At 41.0% G+C, this 19,339-nt stretch overlaps 2 protein-coding genes across 2 annotated transcripts; both read left to right on the top strand.

Annotated features, from left to right (window-relative positions):
* Positions 1 to 727: 727 nt before the first annotated feature.
* On the top strand, positions 728 to 8,124 carry LOC115143374 (proton channel OTOP1-like). The gene is made up of 6 exons (XM_029683726.2): positions 728 to 2,256; positions 2,524 to 2,660; positions 3,466 to 3,524; positions 3,771 to 3,901; positions 4,891 to 5,801; positions 6,086 to 8,124. The coding sequence occupies exons 1-6, from the start codon at positions 1,878 to 1,880 to the stop codon at positions 6,254 to 6,256; spliced, it is 1,788 nt and encodes a 595-aa protein (XP_029539586.1). The 5' UTR covers positions 728 to 1,877; the 3' UTR covers positions 6,257 to 8,124.
* A 3,082-nt stretch (positions 8,125 to 11,206) lies between these two features.
* Positions 11,207 to 12,678, top strand: LOC115146247 (D(1B) dopamine receptor-like). The gene is given in 2 exon segments (XM_029688225.2): positions 11,207 to 11,242; positions 11,244 to 12,678. Coding segments are annotated over 2 exon segments (1,419 nt in total). The 3' UTR covers positions 12,627 to 12,678.
* The last annotated feature ends 6,661 nt before the right edge of the window (positions 12,679 to 19,339 follow it).

Below are 19,339 nucleotides of genomic sequence, written 5' to 3'. Positions count from 1 at the left end.
ACGGCGCCTCTCTGTCTCTGTATGTGTAGGCCATCTATCTGATGCTCTCTGGTCAAAAAGAGTATTGTCACGGTTCATGAATCCACTGCCTCCTTTTCTCTCTCTCTCTCTCTCTCTCTCTCTCTCTCTCTCTCTCTCTCTCTCTCCCTCCTTCCGGTGGTAAGCTAGCTTGCTAAAAATAGCCTTTTCCTAAATTAGCCATGGATGGAGATAACGATTTGGACTTGTGGTTTTACTTTATTCTCAGTACTGGCCAATGATTATAATGGCGATTCTGATCCAATCATAAATTCATACATTGTGCCACTGGCCTGAGAGGATGGTAGTTCAATATGTAGCTAGATCTAGAAGGCTAATGTTAAGTAGCTAAAGTTGCCCATGAAAGGAAGTTAGGCTAGCGAGCAAACATTTTAGCCAGGTAGCCTAGGACAACAAAACATAAAAGGGTGTATATTGTGACAGAGTCATAGACTGTTTCATCAACATGAGAGAGGAGGATGGCATTGAAGTTTCTCTACAAGTAGGGTGAGTCAACATGTTTTTCTACTTGCATGAACCTACAGCAAGCACATAAACAGAAATCAGAACTATGAACAGCCACATATTTATCTTACATCGACTGGACTAAATTGTTTTTGGTATCTTTTAGATGTCACTGTATTAGACTATGAATAGGTGATTTTATGATGTTGAAATATTGAAATTGAAATGGTCCTGGATTTTTGGAGTCTTTGAGACTTGCGGAAACTCTGTGATTCTAAATCATTCGTTTTTTGTAGTCCAAAACATTAACTTGCTTGACCTTGCTGTTGGTCATGTAACATGCAATGTGCTTTGTGGGCACATGCAGAGAAACCTGGTTGCAGTCTCCTGTTCAGCAATTTTATTCCACTCGTTGTACAACATATCATTTGCCAAAGACACGGTAAATGACCAGGACAAACTTTTTGGCAAATCACAGGAGTGGCAAGGAGTGTAATGTTAGCTAAAACTACTTGTAATCATACTACTGGAGGAGGGTTATGGGTTGAACGTGGACGTGTGTCGCACTTTGAAACCCACGCCCACATTGACATAGTACCTCCCACCAGGCAAAATACTGTGAAAATAGTGTCCCATAATAAAAGGGAAGGTGCCTCTCGTTCCCATAACACAAGTTTTCTGGAGACTTGTGGGCAGAGATCTGATGAAATCGCGCACTGTGTGCGCTTTCGGTTGCCTGATTGCGTCCAGACTGAGGAGAAATACGCAGACTATCCACCCACGTCCTGTGGTCAACCAGATCTGATCACAATCAGAACACAATGGGACTTTTGTGCATCTAGACTTGTCTTTTCAATGCGATTTTAGTATTCTGATAGCGATAAGTCGCATGTAGACACTTCCAGATAGAGACCAGTGCTAGTTGGCAACGACCATAGAAAAAGCTTTTTGGAGATTAAGCTATTACATGATGAAGTAGATTATGTGAATGATTGGCACTTTTAGTACACCAATTTCCAAAAAAATTAAAATGTATGGCGGGTTCAACTGGACTACGGATGTGCGTCGCCGATGGCTGGAATTCAATCTATTCCTCTGAATTCACCCAGCAAGCGGTTATATAAGGTGATATAAAGTAATTTCATCTAAATGGTCCAGGATGACAATAATAGGTCAAACACACCATGTTAGTAAAGCTGGACACTGAATGAAAGCATGAAACAAGTGAGACCGTCTTCGGACTGAATCAACTTGCAGTTGGCAACGTTCGTATCCAATTGCGTCCCCACCTTATTGCCACAGGTTGAGCACTTGGCCTTTCACAAATGTACTTGTAGCACACAGTGTTGACATTGCTCTTCCTTTCGGACTCGAATGTTACATATTTAGGCGCCATGGCTGAGCACGGTGGCCCTCATAGTATGTGTTTAAATAAGGTAGACTGTCACAGTTCCTCCACCTTGTCCTCCAGCTCAGAGCAAGAAAGTGAAATATCCACCAAGTTGAAAGTCAGTTTGACTGAGGACTATCCGCAGAAGAATGCGGAGATTCTGAGCGGCCAGTATGGGACTAATTTAATTTTGATCGGCGTGTCCTTGATGCTGGCTATTGGGAACAATGGAGCATCCGTGAAGGAAGAGCACCTGCTGTCGTTTATCACGACCCTCATAATCGTCCAGCTGCTATGGATGATGTGGTACATCGTGAGGAGAGGCATGCAGAGTAATTTATTGGCAGAAAAGGATGTGCATGCTACTACCTCTTGGATAAAAGGTACAGATATTTGGAAGATTAGGTTTCCAGTATGTAAAATGGTGTTTTGAATGTAAATCTCGAGGCTGGATTTTCAATGTTTTGTATAGTTAAATGCTTCTCAAGTAGCTGATGGAACTTTTCCAAATAGATTTGTTTTTGATTTATAAAACTTTGGCGGAGAAACAAGCAAACATTGAATTGACATCAAAAGCAATTAAAGGATATTTTTGCATACTTTTTCGTTTCAATGCAGCCTCTTAACAACTAATGTTTCATTGATTATAGGGGGTTTAACTCTTCTTGCGCTCCTCTCGTTGATCATGGATGCCTTCAATATTGGATATTTTGTGGGCTATCGATCATGCCTGTCGGCTGTTCTAGTGGTATACCCCATCATCCACGCAACTCACACAATAGCACAGGTAAGATACAACCCCCATTCTATGTTGATTTGATAACACTTTTCATTATGGTATGGCCTATACTTACAAGGATTTATAAAGTGGTTTGTAATTTCTAAACGGATTATTCCAAATATAGATGGTTCTGTAATAAATCTGTAATAAACAGTTATAACACATAAGTAAAACATGTGCTATTTTTGGGCTTACTTAATAATGTGCTTATTATATATGAATGTACTGTTATTGATATTACTGTTATTATTGACAGTGCAGCCATAACCTCAGAATTTGGAAAGCAGCTAAATGACAAGCACACGGTTTAAACAAATGTATTATTAGAGCGTTCAATTATAATGTACATAGTGTAACTATTTATTTTAGATTTATAAAGTAATAACTAACAACTTATTTACCATGTATAACCCCCTTTTATACATTTGCTTAAATATTTAAAGTGTTAACATTATAGGTAAGCTGGCAGCTCTGTTCAAAAGTTTTTCCAGTAAAGGTATCTAAATACCACTTAAGCAGGTAATGTATAGAGCTTTATCTTGAAGTGGAATAATGTACACTTAGTTTCTCAGGCAAGAAAAAGAGTTGTCTGTACAAAATAATCCTGTCATTATCCATGTTATTGGAGTAAAATGTAGTGCAGGCGGAGGTAATCCTTCAGTTGAGAGGTCATTTGATATGTTCTCACATTCTGGTGATTCATTTTCACAGTCCAAATGAAAGCCTTCACCAGAAATGTTTTTTAGACTGATATAGTGAGTGTCTTGTCAGTGCTAGTTTGGTACAAATGTTAAATTGAGGTTTGTTTTAGGTGCATTTCCTTTGGTTTCACATCAAAGACGTCATCAAGTCCTTTGAGACCTTTGAAAGGTATTGTGAAATATAATAAATCTGTATTTTGAGATTGTCACAAGCCATGCGAGCCTCTCAGGCCTATGGTATGTTTAGGTTATCCTCATGTACATTTTTCAGTTTAATAAAACAGTTGATGAGTTTATTTATCCTGTTATAACTATTGTACTCACAAAGTTTAATCTACAGCCTATAATTTATCTACCCAGCAACGACTATTGTGACAATCACTTTCTATTTTGATTCATGGATGTTTCCCGTCAGGTTTGGCGTCATCCATGCAGTCTTCACTAACCTGCTGCTGTGGTGCAGCGGTGTGATGTCTGAGGCCAATCACTTGCTAAACCACCACAACACAAGGCTGACTGCCCTGGGCTTTGAAAACCTCACCATGGGTAAGGGGACCAGGGTCGAGTGGCTGCTTGAAAAAAGGACAATAGTTCATTTGAGAAGCTCACTTAATTGGATGAAAGACAGGTGAAGGGGGGTTGAAGGGGAGGGGATGGATTAGGCAGTCCAGCAGGTCTTGTTTGTGTTGAACGTCTACTCTTTTAGGTGTCACGACACACGCACGGTTGCTGGCCCCGAACACCCGCCCCCCAGCTTGCGTTACCTCAGACGCCATTGTCCCAGGCCAGGCTGCTCCCAAGGGCGTTACAGTGACTGATACATCTTAAGCCCGGGCTGCTCTATGGAGGAGAACCACCGTAGTGGTACCTTTTTGGGAGGATTGGGGGTAGTGAGTACAGTAGGTAGAGGTACAGGGTTGAGTTAAGAAGCTGTCTTTAGAGGGCAGCACTAGGAAATGGTAGGGCTTCAACAAGTACATGGAAAGCATTATTTTGAGGAAAAACGGAAAGTATTTTTAGTCCATTGTGCTGAATTGTGTATATTGGTGTTGAGAAAGTTGGTTGATACACTTGATCCACCAATCTGATATTCTCTTCACACGTGTGAAGAGCAGTTTGTGGTGATATTGATCACACCACCCACTGCTACATGAAGATTTCCATAGCTGAAATGACTAGGACATTGAGCTGTGAGGCCCAAACAGCACAAGGTCAGTTCATTTGGTAAATAACTAGACTCTAAATTCCCTTCCTACCACCCTTGTTGCTTTAGACTGATGGCAAATAATTGTTTAATTCTGTTACATAAGACCCAAAGAAAACAACTGGCCTCATGCAAAAAACATTGAAATAAACCTTATTGCCATAAATATTTGAATAACCTGAGAGTTTCTAACCTCTGTGTAGTATACTTGTATACACAAATTGGAGGTCACTGTTTTGTAAAGTACATAAAGTTACATATGGTGGCAGAAGTGGGAATGCACTGGGCTTGAAATTGACACAATATTTTGTTTTTTTTATGTGTGTTTCAGTGGCTATAGAACCTCATTGTAATTGCACTATCAGTGCCTGCTCCATGTTCGTCAACGGCCTCTACTACCTTTATCCCTTCAACATCGAGTACCACATCTTTGTCTCGGTAATGCTCTTCGTCATGTGGAAGAACATAGGGCGCACCATTGACCTCGAGCACAACCGGAAAAGGCCGGCTACCAAGACCCAGGGGCTGGTAGTCGGCCCTATCCTGGGTCTTGCCGCTTTGGCCAGCACCATTGGCGTACTGGTGGTCTACATCATCCACGTGGAAGAGTCGCTGGACATCCGGGAGTCAACCATTGCAATTTTCTACTACTACGGCATCGTCATGCTGGTGGTCATGTGCTCGGCCGGGGTCACGGGTCTGCTCATCTACCGTGCCGACCCCATGCCCATGGACACCACCAAGAACCCCTCCCGGAAGCTGGACACAGAGCTCCTGTTTGGTTCGTCGGTGGGCTCCTGGCTCGTTTCCTGGTGCAGCGTGGTGGCCGTGTCAGCCTCACGCAGCAGCCCGAGCTACCGCTGGACCAACCTGATGTACTCGCTGCTCAGCATCCTAGAGAAGTACATCCAGAACCTGTTCATCATTGAGTCCCTCTACCGCCAGCGGGAGGATGGTGAGAGGGAGGACACTGAGGTGGCGGGGCCTGCACCAGAGATATTCTCCGTGACCTCCTCCTTGTCTCCACCCTACAACGGAATCATCAACCAGGCGTACGAGAATCCGGACAACGGCAGCGTCACGCTGGAGAATGTGCAGAAGGAGAGTGGACAGGTGAATGGGTGCCCACAGAAACTTTTGGAAGTGCCCCATCAGGTGGAGAACAACGTGGAGGTGACCCCGAGCAAAAAGAGTCAGATCCTGAAGAACATCGCCGTCTTCCTTTTCATGTGCAACATCTCAGTAAGCTTGTTGTTCTTTACTTATTATTTATTATGATTTATTTATTGATAATAGTCAGCGGTGGTGTTATTGTCATAGGGTATAGCTAGCTCTCAAGCACACATACTGTATGATTCTCCCCCATTTCTTACCCTTCTAGCTACTTTTACTATCTACCTTTCATTCAATGTCCCAGTTTGGAAATGTATTGCACAGCTAGGAGTTTATGAAATACAGCATGCATTTACCACACAAAAATACAATACCAAGTTAAGTTTAACCTTATTGGTGTCTCCTTACTGCAGCTTTGGATCCTTCCTGCCTTTGGCTGCAGACCCCAGTATGACAACGGCCTAGAGGAGGAGACGTATGGCTTCACCACATGGACCACAGTTCTCAATTTCGCCATGCCGATTACCCTCTTCTACCGCATGCACTCTGTGGCCTGCCTTTTCGAAGTGTTCCGGAGAGTGTGACAAGACGAAGAGGGACCAATGAGACAAGGCAACATGCACAAGAACACTTGTGCAATACAGGTCAACCATTCAGGAGGCCATCTTGTCATGTACTTTGACTTCCAAACAAGCATGGAAACACATTTGTCACTTTAGGGGGCTTATACTAGATAATATGTCCCTTGTAGTAATGCATCTTCAGAAGCATTTTATAGCACCTGGTCTAAACAACAAATGACATTGATATGAGACCTTGGGTTCAAATAGTATTTCCGAATCTTTCAAATACTTTACCTTTACATGATTGAGCTGGCCAGGCACAATGTAACCAATGGATTAGTATTTGAAAGATTTCAAATAGTATTTATACCCAGGTCTGATATCACTTTGTTGTGTGTTACTGCACTAAAAAGATAAAATGACATTTAGATTTAGGTCTATCGTAAGTGTTTGGGTTTGTCTTTTGATTTTCATCCAAGTGTCATTGAAGTCAAGTGTTATTTGACGCATATGTAAATAGTTAAATGTTTTGATCTAGAACAGATGTAAGCCAGGCTATGTGGCAATGCGTTATGAGGGCATAACATGATTATACCAAGCAAAGTGCCATACCACATTCATTTTTATCAAATCAACCACCGTGTTCACAGCAGAACTGTACTATGATTTGAAAAGCCATAAACATTTTTTTTGTTCTGCCATTTTTAGGATGTTCTCATTGGTCAGAAGAAAACACAGGAAACTCAAAACACTGCTGTGTCAGACACTTGAACTACTTGGCTGGTGACTGTCTAGAGTCCTACATGTACTGTAGTATACAGTAAGCCAGCACTAGACTTTGAATGCTCTTCTGTGTAGTATTGGACTGTAGTTCTCACAATCTCTCGCCAACGTTCATTGGACTGTTGGCAATACTTTCCCTTTAGATTTTAAACTAATGTACCTAAACAATACAGACGTGGTTTTATAAAATATATTTAACAATTTTAATTATGGAACAATATTTGTCTAAAAAAACAAACAGCGTGGTGTATGTGGAGCTTCCCCCAATCCACACTGATCCTTCCCCTGGACCCATATTAAGCTTAGCCTGGTGGAACCAGCCTATTTTCTGCGTTCACACAAAGCAGACACCACTTTTTTGGTAGACAGCTGAAGGATGGGCCTGTTGTTATGTTATTGAAAAGGGAAACAATACAATATTTGCACAGATGTACAATATATACAGCATTGACTGGCATTAATTTTCCAAAAAGCAAATATGTTTGTTCAAACTGAAACAATTCTGAAACTGAACCATTTATCTTGATTGAAGTCGTTTTGAAAAGTGAGCATTGAAAATAATCATATCCTGTGAAGTTGTTGATTGATGTTGTGAGGAATTACTCAAATGTAGCGCTACTGCATAGTTAAATGTAGAACAACATATTGAGGCTGTGGTGGAATATTGGTGGTAACTACTGTACATCGTTCTCAGTTGTATGTGCCAATCTTTGGTCAATGCTTATTGGTAAACCTGCAGCAATACTACATCCTCTGTGGACATATCTGAATGTACTAGATTAAAGCTACTATAGCCTACATAGCCTCTGTGATAAAAATGATTGTGAAATTATGACAAATATTTTAAGTTAACTTAAATTCATACTGTAGGTCAGGGGTCAATCATGGTTTATTCAGCCGCGGCACAATTCATTTTCTTAAGCGGATGGTCAGGGGGTCAGAACATAATTATACAGTGCCTTCAAAGTATTCACACATCTTGACTTTTTGCACATTTTGTTGTGTTACAGCCTGAGTTTAAAACAATGTCAAGTGGAATTATGTTTGTTGACATTTGAACTAATTAATAAAAAATGAAAATCTGAAATGTCTTGAGTCAATAAGTATTCAACCCCTATGTTATGGCAAGACTCAATAAGTTAAGGAGTAAAAATGTGCTTCACAAGTTGCATGGTGTTTAATAGTGTTTAACCTTATTTTTTAATGACTACCTTGTCTCTGTACCCCACACATACAATCATCTGTAAGGTCCCTCATTTGAGCAGTGAATTTCAAACACAAGTTCAACCACAAAGACCAGGGAGGTTTTCCAATGCCTCGCAAAGAAGGGCACCTATTGGTATAAGGGTAAAAAATAAAAAAGCAGATATTGAATATCCCTTTGAGCATGGTGAAGTTATTAATTACACTTTGGATGGTGATTCAATACACCCAGTCACTACAAAGATACATGAGTCCCTCCTAACTCAGTTGCCGGGGAGGAAGTATTTCACCATGAGGCCAATGGTGACTTTAAAACAGTTACAGAGTTTAATGACTGGTAGGAAACAACTGAGGATAAATCAAAACTAATTGTAGTTACTCCACAATACTAACCTAATTGACAGAGTGAAAAGAAGGACGCCTATAAAGAGTAAAAATATTCCTAAACATGCATCCTGTTTGCAACAAGGCAATAAAGTAATACTGGAAAACAAATGTGACAAATCAATTCACATTTTGTCCTGAATATGTTTGGGGCAAATCCAATACAACACATTACTGAGTACTACTCTACCATATTTACAAGCATAGTGGTGGCTGCATCATGTTATGGGTATGCTTGCAATCGGTAAGCACTGGGGAGTTTTTCAGGATAAACAATAAATGCAATGGAGCTAAGCACAGGCAAAATCCTAGAGGAAAACCTGGTTCAGTCTGCTTTCCACCAGACACTGGGAGATGAACTCACCTTTCAGTAATACAATAATATAAAATATAAGGCCAAATACAATGGAGTTGCTTACCAAGATGACATTGAATGTTCCTGAGTGGCCTAGTAAAAATGTTGATTTAAATCGGATTGAAAATCTCATAAATACAGAGAGTATGCCTATATCACATAGTTAAAATCATCTTCTTTCACCACACGTGCCTAGAGTTGAAAGCATATTTTTGAAAAGAAGAATCAATTTGTCTAGAATATATGTCAGACAATATACAGCTCTCACCCCTAGTCTCCTAGTTATCCTGCTAATTATTTGAATTTACTTACCATTCCTTAATTGTAGTTGCTGAAATGCCGTCTTGATGCATTAACTCGCCACAATGGCCACCTGGTGGCGACAAATGTTGCCTTTCTAGCAGGCTATGCGTTAGTGCATAAAACCCCCATCAGAATGAGATACGTTGCAAAGGTTGTTGCCCAATTCAGAGCTTGCTATATTCAACTCTTCAATAAAGGTCAGCCAAAGTCAACTTTACGCATTTTTTTCATTTAGCCTAGTCCCATCGTTTGTTGAAATGGAATTCCCAAATTATTCCAAACCGTATGTGACTATATTCCCTAAATATTTGACAAATTATACGCATATAGCCTATTAATTATCGGAATTATAAAGTCTATCAATTTCAAATGCAGGCTATTATCTGAATGTATTTCATGCTTTATATTAGACTATTCGCATATGCTATATATTAGACTATTCGCATGTGCTAGCCTATTATAAATAGTAGACATTTTAATTTACAATTTGTATAAATCTTTGTCACTGATGACTTTATATGCCTACAGGTAGGGGATAGGGTCTAACAAATACATTTGTATATATAGGCTATATAAACGCGTACTCACTATTCAGGGAAGGTGCTAGTCAGTCAAAAAGAAAGATGACCATAGACACGATATTTCATGAATAAAATCAGTAAATAATGCCAGAATTTAACATAACATAACATAGCCTAGATTGTACTCGATTGAATTTGTCAGGACACAGAGATTATTTTGATGGCGCGTCAAACCGATTTGACAGGCATGTTGTCGACGCATCTAAAAATAAATATGACGTTTAAATGCCGGAAACTGCCAAGAGGATATACTGCACATGCAGATGTTAAAGCGAATTTTGTTATTGTGCCTATACTTATACGTAAAGATTGTGAGAGTGACTCACCTAGGATGTTAGTCTGGCCTACCTGCTGCATTCTGCAGAAACCTGAAATTGAAATTAAACTGAAAACATTCCACGCTCATTCCAAACGCGTGCATAATTTGAGAGCTTGCTCAATTGCTCACAACGTAGGCTAGTGATGACCTTTATAAATGCAGAACTTCCTCACGTGCAATGTTTATTTTAACACAGAAAATGTCTAATATAATTTCAGCCACAAAAGAAGACTTCATTCTCAAACATAGTGTCGTGCATAAAATTCGCATTCCTGAGGGAGAGTTGTTCCGAGCGCAATATCAGCACCACGGACAGCACCACTTGATATACAGTAGTGATTCATTTTCCCCACAGCAATAAAATGCTCTATAATTTGTTCACTGTTTATAGAAAAGTGTAGATTATAGAAAAAATTTTTTTTTTTAAAATGCAATCAGGCTTAATGTTTGCTAATTAAATTGTTGCTTTTGAAGGACCTGTGACTGTTTTTTTTTTTACATAGAATAGAAGCCCACAACTGGAGTAGGCTATGAGGGTGCAAACTATAAATCAAATAGAATGCTCATTGTTAGCTTTCTACCAAGACAAATAGATCATCCATCCTTGAATGAGGTTATAGTTTGTAATTTAACACATTCATTTTTTTTCTTCACATCACTGTGATGGGGTGCAAGTGCGTGTTTCCACAACCGATGTATGTGTGTGGGTACAAGTGCGTGTGTGCACGTTGGCTCAGGGGACTCCCTCCCTTCTCAAAACACTCACGAACTCAAAATATCTCCGACCAACAGTTTCAGTGCGGCTGCCTTACTTTGGCCAGGGATGTCAGACGACACGAGAGGTAATAACATCCCGTCGCCAATGAGCGACGCGCTTCAATTTTGGCGATTTCGCGCACCAAACTCAGCGTGGACGCAACACATTTGTTGCAAATTCACTAAGCAATCTCAAATCTTTCGTTTGTATATTATTTCAAATAGAATGGCAGTTGAGGAGACGACAGCGCCCCGCGAGTTGGTTACTACTGTGTCCCCTGACGCGCATGAAGCCATGGACTGGCTTTCCACTTGAGAGGAGGACACATGGAGAACCCCGCGAAATACCTCTCAGTGCACGAGAGCCACTCCGTCCCGTTACCTCTTGGGGAGATTATGTGGAACTCGACCGAATCGGAGGCAACATCCAACGGTGGAAAGGAATTGGTCATCCGGACAGTGACGGGCTGTTTGCTCTCCCTGCTCATCCTGTGGACACTACTGGGAAACATTATGGTGTGCTCCGCCGTACTCCGAATTCGGCACTTGCGAAGTAAAGTGACCAACATTTTCATCGTTTCTTTGGCTGTGTCGGATTTATTCGTTGCAGTTCTCGTGATGCCATGGAAAGCTGTGGCCGAGGTGGCGGGGTATTGGCCCTTTGGTACTTTTTGTAATTACTGGGTGGCTTTTGATATCATGTGCTCAACTGCGTCCATCCTCAACCTCTGCATTATCAGCGTGGATAGATATTGGGCCATATCAAGTCCGTTCCGGTACGAGAGAAAAATGACCCAACGAGTTGCCTTCGTTATGATAAGCGTCACGTGGACGTTGTCTGTACTTATTTCATTCATACCAGTCCAACTGAACTGGCACAAAGCCAGCGAAGACGAAACAGTTGGAGTCCATAACGCCTCCTTGGGTGAAGTAGAAGAAAACTGTGACTCTAGCCTCAACAGAGAATACGCAATATCTTCATCTTTAATAAGTTTCTACATACCCGTAGCAATTATGATTGTGACATACACGAGAATATATCGGATTGCTCAGATCCAAATCAGGAGGATAGCTTCCCTAGAGCGCGCGGCGGAGCACGCGACAAGTTGCAGAGCCAACAACAGACTCGAGTGCCAACACCACAATACCTTGAAAACATCTATTAAAAGGGAAACCAAAGTTTTAAAAACGTTATCGATCATTATGGGCGTCTTTGTGTGTTGTTGGTTACCTTTCTTTATTTTGAACTGCATAGTTCCATTTTGTGATAAACCACCGACTGACAAAGACGCAGGTCTCCCTTGCGTGAGCGAGACAACTTTTGACGTTTTTGTTTGGTTCGGCTGGACTAATTCATCCATGAATCCTATTATTTACGCTTTTAACGCAGAGTTCAGAAAAGCATTTGCCAGTCTGCTGGGTTGTCGTAATTTCTGCTCCAGAACACCCGTTGAAACTGTAAACATTAGCAACGAGCTGGTCTCTTACAACCAGGACACCCTTGTCCACAAAGAAATCGTGAATGCCTACGTCAATATGATCCCCAACGTAGTGGAATGCATTGAGCACGAGGACACGTTTGACAGGATATCACAGTTATCTCACAACAATGAAAATGCCACCGACTCTGTTTGTGACTTGGAAGACTGTGAGGCAGATATTAGCCTCGACAGGATGACACCATTCACCCCCAATGGTTTACATTGAATACACCTCGACAGGATGACACCATTCACCTCCAATGGTTTACATTGAATACACCTCGACAGGATGACACCATTCACCTCCAATGGTTTACATTGAATACACCTCGACAGGATGACACCATTCACCTCCAATGATTTACATTGAATACACCTCGACAGGATGACACCATTCACCCCCAATGGTTTACATTGAATACACCTCGACAGGATGACACCATTCACCCCCAATGGTTTACATTGAATACACCTTGACAGGATGACACCATTCACCTCCAATGGTTTACATTGAATACACCTCGACAGGATGACACCATTCAGCCCAATGGTTTATATTGAATACACTTGTAACACCTTGTGCGTAAAATGATGTATTGCTTCAATCAGATATTTGAGATGTTGTGTTGTTGTCCCATGCTGAAAAGTGACGTAAATTTGTGTCTTATTACATAAGAAAAGTCTATGTTTATTCATTTATACTAAAGTTATGGCTTCTAAGTTCTATGTATTCGGAGCAGCAGGTGTAATGCAACCAGTTGCTCTTATTGACAAAGTGGGTTCTATTTGTGGTGAGGTACCCATTATTGAGTTCAGATATTATACTGCTTATCATTATCACGCTCAATGACAGCGTGACGGACTTTTACAGACTATGGAAAAGGAGAAAAGCCTTACAAGGCAGTGTAACCACGCACGTTCATCACATGCAGTTGTTTAAAACGCCTTATTTATTCTGGGAAAGAGTGCAATATAGTTTTGAAACAAGGGAAATGTTACAGGATTGTAATATGTTTAATTTAAATGAGGCCAAAATATTTAAAGTGCTCCTTTCTCTCTCTCTCTCTCTCTCTCTCTCTCTCTCTCTCTCTCTCTCTCTCTCTCTCTCTCTCTCTCTCTCTCTCTATCTATCCTGCCCTCTATGTGTCCGTCTCTCTGTCGCACACAGACATAACTGCACAGCAAATTTGCCCACGCACACATTAGACAAAGCATTCTCAATCGAATAATGCACATAGAGCAGGCTTGCTTGACTTTACCCATAATAAATCCACACCGATTCAAATCGAATTAGGAACTGTTGGAAACCTTAATTTGACTGATTATGGTGAACACCTGCTAAGTCCGATAAGCTTAATTATTACTTAGTGGATGTTCTATTCTCTGTGTGATATTCTACCTCTCTATTTGGTGATACAAATGGCCAAGATGCACAAATCCAACCGTCTCCATGCGCCAAAGTATGGCATCCATATTAGGAAGTCCACCAGACAACATACATTAAGTTAATTGACTTGATGCATCTCCCTCATAGCCAGTTAATGATACACTTTTAAGATCACATATGTCTACAAATTAATCAACAATTCAGATGATGTGCAATGAGGTAATACATAAACTTGGTGTGAAACTCCACAGTGGGACCATGGTCAGCTGGATGTAGCCTACATTTCACCTCAGCTAATGTCCATCTTTTGATAATGTACAAATGGCAATGATATTGAATGTATACTGTCATTCAAACAGTGAAGTGTGTCATCATTTTGTAATAAAATGCTATCTAGCAGAGATTCCAGTTTATTCTAATGGTTCTTGTAGAATGAAAAGGGACACATCTACAGTGTCCATATTAGGACAGCCTCAGAGTCACGAGTAGTTAGTCAAGGAACTGCTTCCTGTTTTTGTCCATAGCGAGAAAACAATGCTGTACTTGATATTTGCAATCTCTAATTTCATACATTCTTAGTTAATAAGGAGAATACCATGAAATAATTTAATATGATACTGCTAATAGACATACACAGATGTAGATGGATAATTATCTTAAGTTTAGCACTTAAATACTCTTTTGGTATTTAGGAATAAAGAAAGTTGCACCTTTATGTTGTTCAAGGTCTCAAAATGGTTGGACATGCCACCATCACAGGCCAACCAACCATTAATGTCTTAACTGTCAGAAGTACATTTCCAATCTAAAAAAGACAGACTTTGCTCAGACAAAATCACCCAGAGGGAAATCTTCGAGACTTTTGTCTCAGTGTGCATCTGTAGAGTTTCTGAGTCCTCAGCTGTCCCTTTTTCCTTCCCATAAAACAGAGTTTAGTTATACTGTGAATTGTCCTATTTTTGTCTCTGAGGTGCGCCATACTCTCGCCTTGATGAAACCATATGGGCTTAGCACTGTGCTGGAGCTCATCCTTCCCTCCCCGTGCTGAGGAGATGTGAAAGGTAGTTGGTCTTGATGTTCTGCAATGACAGGTTTGGAGAAGAAGCGGAGGCAGGCTCAAGGGGGTTTCTCTATCCGTCACTACAAATCCGTCAAAAGCATCTCTCTATTCCCACAGAGATGCATATCTCTCTCTCTCTCAGACCTGGGATAACTATAGTTTTCTGTGTAGAAATTAACCATTTTTCCAGGGGAACAAATAGTTACTTTGAGGTGACTACAACTATTTGAATACAGATCCCGAAAAAGGAATACTTTTAAAAACTATTTGAATATAGATCTCAGAAAGTGACTACTTGAATACAGATCTCAGAAAGTAATTACTTTTTTTTAACCTATTTTAGTAATACAGATCTTTGTATTATTGGAAACTATTGGATTGTTGCCTTTAATTAATGGCAGGGTTGTATATTACAGTAAGTAACTGCATGTTGAAGATAGAAATAGAATGAATAGCACGTAATATCATGTACTGTTCCAATCTATCTGACAGGCATATTTGATCTACACAATACATTTCGCAGAACATTTTGTAAATGTCCATTCTCCTGAATGTCCATTGCCCCATGTGTACATAATCAAGTCAAACCATTTAACCAATTATGTTTTGCACAGATAAGTATAAGTTGTGATGCTCAACTACTGCATGACTCTTTCAACATGCCAATGAAAAGGTTGAAAGCTTAATAAAATTGATGATATCTGAGCATACTGCAAATTAAATCAAAGCCATTTGCAAACATTGCAAACAGAAAGTTGGATGCAAAAACAATTTCAAACCTCTCTGTCCATCTGAGCTCTATTCAATCCACATCTCGGAATTTCAGCTTTACAGCGTGCATGAAATTTAAAGGCAATGTTCCCGCTTTAGCTGTATATGTTGGCTCAGTCACTACCGATAAATCCATGATTATCGAAAACTTCAACAAGCATTTCTCAACGGCTGGCCATGCCTTCCTCCTGGCTACTCCAACCTCGGCCAACAGCTCCGCCCCCCAACTCACCCAAGCCTCTCCAGGTTCTCCTTTACCCAAATCCAGATAGCAGATGTTCTGAAAGAGCTGCAAAACCTGGACCCGTACAAATCAGCTGGTCTTGACAATCTGGACCCTCTATTTCTGAAACTATCCGCCGCCATTGTCGCAACCCCTATTACCAGCCTATTCAACCTCTCTTTCATATTGTCTGAGATCCCCAAGGATTGGAAAGCTGCCGCAGTCATCCCCCTCTTCAAAGGGGGAGACACCCTGGACCCAAACTGTTACAGACTTATATCCATCCTGACCTGCCTATCTAAGGTCTTCGAAAGCCAAGTCAACAAACAGGTCACTGACCATCTCGAATCCCACCGTACCTTCTCCGCTGTGCAATCTGGTTTCCGAGCCGATCACGGGTGCACCTCAGCCACGCTCAAGGTACTAAACGATAGCATAACCGCCATCGATAAAAGACAGTACTGTGCAGCCGTCTTCATCGACCTTGCCAAGGCTTTCAACTCTGTCAATCACCATATTCTTATCGGCAGACTCAGTAGCCTCAGTTTTTCTAATGACTGCCTTGCCTGGTTCACCAACTACTTTGCAGACAGAGTTCAGTGTGTCAAATCGGAGGGCATGCTGTCCGGTCCTCTGGCAGTCTCTATGGGGGTGCCACAGGGTTCAATTCTCGGGCCGACTCTTTTCTCTGTATATATCAATGATGTTGCTCTTGCTGTGGGCAATTCCCTGATCCACCTCTACGCAGACGACACCATTCTGTATACTTCCGGCCCGTCCTTGGACACTGTGCTATCTAACCTCCAAACGAGCTTCAATGCCATACAACACTCCTTCCGTGGCCTCCAACTGCTCTTAAACGCTAGTAAAACCAAATGCATGCTTTTCAACCATTCGCTGCCTGCACCCGCACGCCCGACTAGCATCACCACCCTGGATGGTTCCAACCTAGAATATGTGGACATCTATAAGTTCCTAGGTGTCTGGCTAGACTGTAAACTCTCCTTCCAGACTCATATCAAACATCTCCAATCTAAAATCAAATCTAGAGTCGGCTTTCTATTCCGCAACAAAGCCTCCTTCACTCACGCCACCAAACTTACCCTAGTAAAACTGACTATCCTACCGATCCTCGACTTCGGCGATGTCATCTACAAAATAGCTTCCAATACTCTACTCAGCAAACTGGATGCAGTTTATCACAGTGCCATCCGTTTTGTTAGTAAAGCACCTGATACCACCCACCACTGCGACCTGTATGCTCTAGTCGGCTGGCCCTCGCTACATATTCGTCGCCAGACCCACTGGCTCCAGATCATCTACAAGTCCATGCTAGGTAAAGCTCCGCCTTATCTCAGTTCACTGGTCACAATGGCAACACCCACCCGTAGCACGCGCTCCAGCAGGTGTATCTCACTGATCATCCCTAAAGCCAACACCTCATTTGGCCGCCTTTCGTTCCAGTTCTCTGCTGCCTGTGACTGGAACGAATTGCAAAAATTGCTGAAGTTGGAGACTTTTATCTCCCTCACCAACTTCAAACATCTGCTATCTGAGCAGCTAACCGATCGCTGCAGCTATACATAGTCTATCGGTAAATAGCCCACCCAATTTTACCTACCTCATCCCCATACTCTTTATATTTATTTACTTTTCTGCTCTTTTGCACACCAATATCTCTACCTGCAGTGCAGCGCCCTTAACCACTGCACCACCCGGGAGGCCCTTGGTGACCACATACTTTTGGTCATGTAGTGTGTATATATATATATATATATATATATATATACACATACAAAGATTTATGTAGTCACTGTATTGGTTTATTATTTGGATAACATTTCTAATTATTTGCACAAAAGGGTTATTATATTTTGTTTAGTTACTCATCGTAAGTATTCACCTGTTGAAATTCAAAGGTGCTGGAATGAACATGACAGTTAAAAGTTAGACCTGCAGCACAACGAATGAAGGCTGTAGTCAGTTTCCTCACTTACTTATTCCTTCATCTTCTCTCTCTCTTCTTTTGCTTTTCCTCTCCCCTGCACTGTGATTCATTCAAGTGTTTATGCCTCACCGTGTGTCTCTCCTCTCCGTCTCTACCAGCCTTGTGATTCACTCAAGCATTCCCAGTGGTCATGAAAGGTATGAAATTGCCGTCCACTTTCCCAGAGGCAGTTGGACCACTCCATTACATCTCTTCTACCTCTAGGCTTTGTTGTGGGTAGGAACTGGGAAGCACAGGAAAATAATAATAATAATAATTGAAAGTCTCACACAGTGAATTTTTTAATAGGTTCATTCGCCAAAGTTTTGGCTCAGAAATCTGCATGAGAGTTTGGAAGCCATCCTCACAAACCTGATACATGCTGTGGATGAACTCCACTATGAATTTTTTTTTTTTTGCAAATTCAATGCAAAGTTAACTCATAGGCCTTCAAAGACACTGCATTACATTTCAAAAGGAATATTCTATTGTTGTGGGTCGTGCACTTTAATTAAACATCCTCAAAGAAGCTGTATACTTTGAGATTGAAAACATTTGCAAATTGTTGTACATCCCATGGTCCACATAATGGTTTTGGACAGAGTGAATGAGTTGTCATATCCTCAATACAACTGATTGCTTACATTTTTAACCTCAACCCAGCAAGGTGTCTAAATAAATGGCTTGGCCTCTAGCGTCTCCAACAACACCATCATTCAACTGACATGTTTTTAAATGCTTGAATGGATTGAGCAATGTCTAATCAACAATGAAAACAATTGCGACCATACACATTCACAACCATTGTACACTACCTCCTGGATGTGGTGTCACAATACAAACAGCATGTTGCTCCCTCAAAAGGTCAAGGGTCAGCGACCACCCTAAGGAAGAAATGAAGGATGCCCCTTATTTCTTATAGTTGTAATGGAAGGTTCTTGTTTTACATTCATCATGAGTTGTCACAGGCCTATATTCTAAATTCAAATATATGGTGTCATATGTGGTGTCATTTCCTCCTGCAAGGTGCTCACTGATCTTAAGCCTTTTAGGGCAGGGGTGGGCAACTCCAGTTCTCGAGGGCCTGATTGGTGTCACACTTTTTCTCCATCTCTAGCAAACACAGCTGATTAATCAAATTGCATTCTAAACTGAAGATCATGATTGGTGATTATTGGAGTCAGGTGTGTTAGCTGGGGCTCGAGCAAAACTGTGACACCAAACATGCCCTCGAAAACTGGAATTGTCCACCCCTGTTTTAAGGGATCATCGTGCTTCTGGGGAATGCTGACCATTAACCACGATACACTCCATTCACAACAGTCATATTAATTAGACACCAACTGGAAGGAAATGACAGGAAACTGGGAGGGATATATATATATATATAGCATTACAAAATACTTTTATCAATTTTCAGAAATATTGGTAAATTATATTTTATTGTTTAAAGTAATTATGAAAGAGACTGGTGTTTTTTCTTCTTCTAATCATGGCATGGGGTTGTTCAA

This window comes from Oncorhynchus nerka, linkage group LG2 (genome assembly GCF_034236695.1).
Source record: "Oncorhynchus nerka isolate Pitt River linkage group LG2, Oner_Uvic_2.0, whole genome shotgun sequence".
Classification (NCBI taxonomy): Eukaryota; Metazoa; Chordata; class Actinopteri; order Salmoniformes; family Salmonidae; genus Oncorhynchus; species Oncorhynchus nerka.
This window is presented reverse-complemented; position numbering and strand designations above follow the sequence as displayed.

Excerpts from the sequence above, each read along its gene's own strand:
- LOC115143374 (XM_029683726.2), top strand. The coding sequence starts at position 1,878 with ATGGCTGAGCACGGTGGCCCTCATAGTATGTGTTTAAATAAGGTAGAC. Across the intron at positions 3,525-3,770 it reads TCCTTTGAGACCTTTGAAAG|GTTTGGCGTCATCCATGCAG; the intron begins GTATTGTGAAAT and ends GTTTCCCGTCAG. Across the intron at positions 3,902-4,890 it reads CTTTGAAAACCTCACCATGG|TGGCTATAGAACCTCATTGT; the intron begins GTAAGGGGACCA and ends TGTGTGTTTCAG.